Below are 6,079 nucleotides of genomic sequence, written 5' to 3' on the forward strand. Positions count from 1 at the left end.
TCAAGGTGGATTACAAACAGATGAGGCAAGCCAGTGAGCAATTAGAGTTCACATGTTCCATCTAAAGGGGTTGCCTCTACTCAGCTTCAACCATTTTTGCTCCATCAAAGTAACAGTCTGGGGTTCCTAGGTGGCTCAGCAGGTTAAGCATCTGACTCCATCTCAACTCAGGTCATGATCTCAGGGCCACGAGATCCAGCAGCATTGCCTTGGGCTCCATGCTCAGCTCAGAGTCAGCTTGAGATGCGCTCTCCTTCTTCCTGGGCCCCCAACCCCAGCTGGGGCTCCCGTTCTAAGTAAGTAACAGTCTGGAACAACCACATATTAGGATTTCAGGAGAAACCAGAAAACTCAGATTTGTAACATCTAGTTTAAGTGTTGGTAGCTTATTAAAAAACACTCCTTTGCCCCCCAAAAATCAAACCACCAGGGCCAAAGAAGACACACCTGCAGGCCACACACAAGCCATGGGCTTCCAGTTTGCAATCTGTTCTGGCAGAATGAATGCAGAAGCGGCTGATCTAATAGAGGATATCCAGGAATGCCTAATAGGGGACAGTGACTCTAAGTAAGGGAACATGGCTCAATACACTGCTCTGCAGCCCAGGAGTCACTTGAACTATGCAGAACTATGTAAACTAGTTGGTACAGAACTCTGGAAAAAAAAAAAAAAAAAAACTGTATCCCTATCATAAAATGGCCCAAATGAATAGGGAGACAAACAGAAAAGTTTTATGGCTGTTTGAAAGTAAGTACTCTTTAATAGTTCATTCAACTACTCGCAGCTCTCTAAGCATTCCTTTCCTGAGCCAAATACAACTTTCTGGCAAAAACCCAAGCTGTTCTCACTTCTACTTTACATGACTGACAACCCCTTTCACCCCAAGTCAATTGCTCTTCCTGAATGCCCATACTTTCCCCCTTCCCAGCCCCAAAGCTTTTTCCTACAGCAGTCTAAGATGCACGGAGTTTCTGAAACATGGAATACAGACTTCCTGTACCTTTTCTATCGCCGAAATAAATAAATAAAGCATTGCCCCCCCCCAGCCCCAAGAAGAAACAAAACAGGTGTACCACTGTATAGGTAAATACAAACTAAAACTAGAAGTAGATACCACACACCCAGAATAGCTAAACTTAACAGAAAATTCCAAATGCTGACAGGGAAGCAGAGCAATTAGAAAATACAGAGTGTACACTGGAATAGTCTCTTTGGAAAACTATCTGGCAGTCTCTGGTAGCCAACTTTAATAAAGTTGGCTACCAGGGTAGCTGGCTGGTTCAGTTGGTAGAGCATAACAATCTTGGGGTTGACTTTAAGGCTCATATTAGGTATAGGGGAGGAGTTGGCTACCCTTTGTCTGCATAATTCTACTCCTAGGTATGTACCCAACAGAAAAAAAGGGCATATATCCACCAAGACATGGAAAGACTAGCAGCCCAATTCAAAATAGCCCCAAAATGGACACTACTCAAATGTTTATTAAGAGACAAAAAAGGGGGGGGGGGAAGACAAGTAGGACTGTGATATATCCACACAATGGAATGCTAGAATAAGTCACCTTAACTATGAGCTACATCGATTTAGATGCTGAAAAACAGTGAGACACAAAAAGATATTACTATATGACTCCATTTATACAAACTTTGAAAATATGCAAAACGTCTTAAGCCAAAATAGTAATTAACATAGGAGAATAGTAATGACAGAAGAAATTCTAGAAAGGTTGATAATGTTCCTTTTCTTGATATGGATGCTGGTTGCTTTAGCGTTCACTTTGTAAAACTTAGCTAACCTTTATGTACACTACTCTGTGTTAAATGTCAACAAAACTAGGATTTTAGAAAAGACTTCTGCTAAAGCATCATTTCTTTAACCCTCTAATGGTTCGCGCGCCACTTATCTGCAATCAATTGCTATGCGTTTACCCAGCACGTATTCCTTTCTATATATCCCAAGTGTGCTTTGTGTTTTCTCCCACTTAAGTGTCATCAGTTTTTCAAGTTCTTACATTATTGACAAAGGTGAATCTGAAGGTTTAAAAGTTCTTCTGACCTGTGTAAACATTTTATCAAAACCCCTTGCGTTTCTTCATAACAGAACCGGGAACACTTCTGTTTTAACAGAGCCCAGGTGTGTAACATTCAAAAGCCTTCCTCAAATTAGCTGCAGCAAAACGATGGCTTAATAGACCCTAAGACTACTGATGCATGTTCAGCTATCCCGGTGAAATCAAATTTAAAACCCGCTTTGCCAGGCCACTCTTCTGTAGACTGTCCATGAAGTCTGAACACAAGTTTTAGTTTTGTATGTCGATAGTGCCCTTCACTATATCCTGTATCAGCACAGAAATACTCTACAGGTACTGGAAATACAGCAGTGAAAGGAGTCAAGATCTACTGTCCATTTGGATTCTGATGTTTAGAACATCATAACCACAGAATCTATTCCTGGCTCAGTTTTGTTTCCTCATCAGTGCAAAGAGGAAAATGTTTTTAGGTGTAGCAGAAAGCACCCGCGAGCTGATTAATGAAATAGCGTCATAACCACATTATTCCGGTAGTATGGATTCACGATCGCGGAAAGAAGGCCTACTTACTGTATAATTAGAAGAGTAACCCGATGGGTAAAATTCGGGAGCGTTCGCAGACAGCTTAGACATCAACACAGGAGCTACAGCCACCTGGGGTTTGGCCATTGCCGACTCCAAGTCCTGCGGCGGGATATTATCCTGTGAACTAGGCGCAGCTCTCTGGGGCCTCGTTTGTTCTGAGAAAGGAGAAACGAGGGGTTAGATGCATTCCGTCCTTTGTACCCCAACTTACTATCTGCGGAAGAACCAAAGGAGAAGGGCTGGGTTTTTGTTTTGTTTTGTTTTTTTAAGAGTCCAACAAGCACCGTCACGAATCTTAAGGTGAAAGCCAGGAGAAAGAGAGACAGGAGAGCCTGCCAGGAGGAACAATAGGACCGGCTTTCGCTCATTCACGGTCCTACCTGCCTCCTAAATGAACCAATGCTCGAGGGTTCCTCCTTGCCTTTTTTCCGCTTTTGTGAGGGCGTCGGTTAAAACAGAGGCGGTTGCTCGCCTAAGGTCTCCCTTCCCAGGGCCGGGGGTGGGGGGGTGGAGGGGTGGGGGGTGGGGGGGGGGATCTTCACTTCCTCCCCGGACGGCCGAACTCCGCGGCGGCGCAGGGGCCCCTCCCCCAGCCGGGGCGCACAAAGGGTTCCTGCAGCCGCCTTCTGGAGCCCGCTGCGGGCCCGCCCCCCGGAGCCCCCGGGCCCCTCGGGGATGCTTTCGGGGAACGCGGGGAGGGGGCGGCGCGGCGGCCTCGGCGCGCGCAGGGCCGTGGGGAAGCGTTGGCCCGCGAGGCCGGGGGCCCCGAGAGCGGCTCCGTACCTGGGAGCGCCCCGGGCCGGGGAGGCCTCTGGGGGCCGGCGGGGACCTCGCACTGGGCCCCGGGCGGCGGGGCCGTCCTGGGCTGGCGCAGCGGCGGCGGCTGCAGGTAGCCCGGGGCTTTGGGCTGCGGCGGCGGCCGCTCCGCGGGCCCCGCTCCGTTCGGGAAACCGCCGCCCTCGGGCCCGCCCCCTCCGCGGCCCAGGCCCCGGCTCCGGCCCCGACCAGCACCTGGGGCCCGATCGAAACCGTCCGACATGCTCCTCCGCCGCCGCCGCCGGGGCCGCTGCGCTGCGTCGGGAGGGAGGGAGGGAGGGAGGGACGCGGGGGGAGGCGCCGCGCTCACTCGGGCCTCATGGAGGAGGAGGGCGGCGGGCCGCGCTCGGCTGGCTCCTCGGCGCTGCGGGCGGAGCGCACGGCAGCCGCAGCCCCCGCCGAGCCCGCCGCTCCAGAGCGCCCGCCCCCCGCGGCTGCCCTCCGCTCGCCGATTCTCCCCAAAACCCGGCTCCCCCGCCCCCGGCGCGGCGGCGGGCGCGGCGGCGGGGGCGGCGGCGGGTCACAGCGGCCCCCCGCGGCCCGGAGGCCCCGGGCGCGCCCGCCGCGGCCCAGCAGGCCCGCCCGGCGAACGTGGTGCGGGCGGCCGACAGCGCTGGGCGCCGCGGGGGCCGCGCGGGGCCGGAGAGGGGCCCTTACCCCGGCCGGGCCCGCCCAGCGCGCTGGCTCGCAGGAGACGAGTACGGGGCCGACGGTTGAGGCCCGGAAGATAAAAACACGGGGGGAGGGGGCGTGGAGGCGTGGAGGCAGCGCCGGGGTTCGCGGACGCGCACCTCCGTGGGCGCGCAGGTGTGCTCGGTGGCCCGGCGCCGGCCGAGGCCTGGGCGGGCTCGGGGCAGGCTCCGCCAGCTGCCTCGTTGGCCGCGGCCGGGGAAGGAGGGACGCAGGCCCTGATGCGCCCCCGCCCCCCGGCCCGGGCCCGCAGCCCGCAGCCCGCAGCCCGCAGCAGGTAGTATTCGCCCGCAGAGGTCCTACCTACCGGTGCCCGGGCTCCAGTCTCCTCCCTTTTCCCTTCCCGTCCAGAAGTGCCCGGAAAATGCACTGCCTCTCAATGAAATCCCCCCTCTTTTTCGTCGTCTACTAGTCCTGTCCAATAAAAAAAAATAGAGTGCGAGCCCAAATGCAAGCTACTTACGTAATTACAAATCTTCTAGAAGCCACATTAACGAGGTAAAAAAGAAACAGGTGAGATTATTTTTAACGGTCTATTTTACTTACCCCCAACGGTATCATTTCAACATATAACTAATACGGAAATATTAATGACATGTCCTCCCCTTTTCGGGTACTAATCACCATCCACTGTGTGTTTCACGCTTTGAGCATGTCTCGGAGTTAGGCACGTTTCGAGCGCTCAGCAGGTACACGTGCTTGGCTAATGGCTACCGCATTGGGCAACAAAGTTCTAGATGTTACGTGTAAATTACTGTTTTTGTCTTTTGATTTTGTTTTTTTGGTTTTTTGGTCAGGACGGAAGGTGATAAAGCCAAAAACGAAGGATGAATATAAGTAATGAAAAGAAAAGAATCACTGTATTTACGGTTATATTGAAACATCCTCATAAACTTCGATCGTGACCCTTTGACCCTGACTTCATGTTTTCCAGTCTCCTCTTGAGAATCATTCCAATTAGGATCAAAACTCTTGTTAACCATTTTCTTTGTCCCAATAAACATTAACGTCTCTACCTAAATGAGTGAGAAAAGCGGCTTTACTGAGGGCAATCATAAATAAATGATTAGTGCTGTTGATTGCTGACAAAAAGAATGAAATCGGGGGGGGGGGGGGGGGGGGGGGAGGGGGGGAGGGGGAAGCCAACAAAAAGTATGGTTCCTGGGATCCCTGGGTGGCGCAGCGGTTTGGCGCCTGCCTTTGGCCCAGGACGCGATCCTGGAGACCCGGGATCGAATCCCACGTCGGGCTCCCGGTGCATGGAGCCTGCTTCTCCCTCTGCCTGTGTCTCTGCCTCTCTCTCTCTCTCTCTCTCTGTGTGACTATCATAAATTAAAAAAAGATAAAAGTATGGTTTCTTGGTGTAGAGAAAGAATGTCGGGTTCAAAGTGAGCCAGAGTTTGGTTCCCAGAGTTTTAGATCCTGGCCTTGACCCATAATGCCTTTGTGATCCTGGGTAAGCTAGGGATTTAGCTTCTCTGAGCCTCATTTTCCTCATCTTTCAAATTATATGTTGTAGCACTGAGCCATATGTTACAAAGACAAGATTACATTGTAAAAACTGGATGAGGATAAAATCCCATTCTTTTATGTAGTGGTCAGTCACTTCTTCCCCAGGACTGTTCAATCGGAAACATAAACTGTATACTCAGAAACAGTGAGAGTGAGTTATCCTGATGTTCCACTGAAGTAGACACCCTAACACTGTCCCAGGCTTTTGTTTGCATTCATCTCCCTTTTGTTCTCCTTAGAACTTTGATGATGGCTAGCACTTTGTTTTTATGCCTGAGACATTCTTATTTGAGAATAAATCTACTCTGCATCTATGGTGACATCGGGGTATCTTTATAGCTTCCTTTTGTTAGATAAGGTGGTTAATTGAGATATTATCCTTTGCCTTCTACCAATTTACTGTTACGTAACTTTAGGCCCTATTCTTATCAGATGTGGAAGGTGGC

At 51.3% G+C, this 6,079-nt stretch overlaps 1 protein-coding gene across 4 annotated transcripts in view; it reads right to left on the reverse strand.

The window, feature by feature from the left end:
• PAIP1 (poly(A) binding protein interacting protein 1) overlaps positions 1-4,451 on the reverse strand; it is a 28,487-nt gene extending 24,036 nt beyond the window's left edge. Inside the window, exons 1-2 of one of the 4 annotated variants that reach the window (XM_055325267.1) lie at positions 4,429-4,451; positions 2,601-2,770 (exon numbers count right to left, since the gene is read on the reverse strand). In XM_055325267.1, the coding sequence (XP_055181242.1) occupies positions 2,601-2,699 (99 nt within the window). In that variant the 5' untranslated portion in view covers positions 2,700-2,770; positions 4,429-4,451. Of the gene's footprint in view, positions 1-2,600; positions 2,771-3,398; positions 3,673-4,088; positions 4,242-4,428 lie in introns of those variants that run through there. The other 3 variants (XM_055325266.1, XM_055325265.1, XM_055325264.1) reach the window with 3 other exon arrangements.
• Positions 4,452-6,079: the final 1,628 nt, after the last annotated feature.

The sequence above is a fragment of the Nyctereutes procyonoides genome, unplaced genomic scaffold, assembly GCF_905146905.1.
Source record: "Nyctereutes procyonoides isolate TBG_1078 unplaced genomic scaffold, NYPRO_anot_genome, whole genome shotgun sequence".
NCBI classification, from domain to species: Eukaryota; Metazoa; Chordata; class Mammalia; order Carnivora; family Canidae; genus Nyctereutes; species Nyctereutes procyonoides.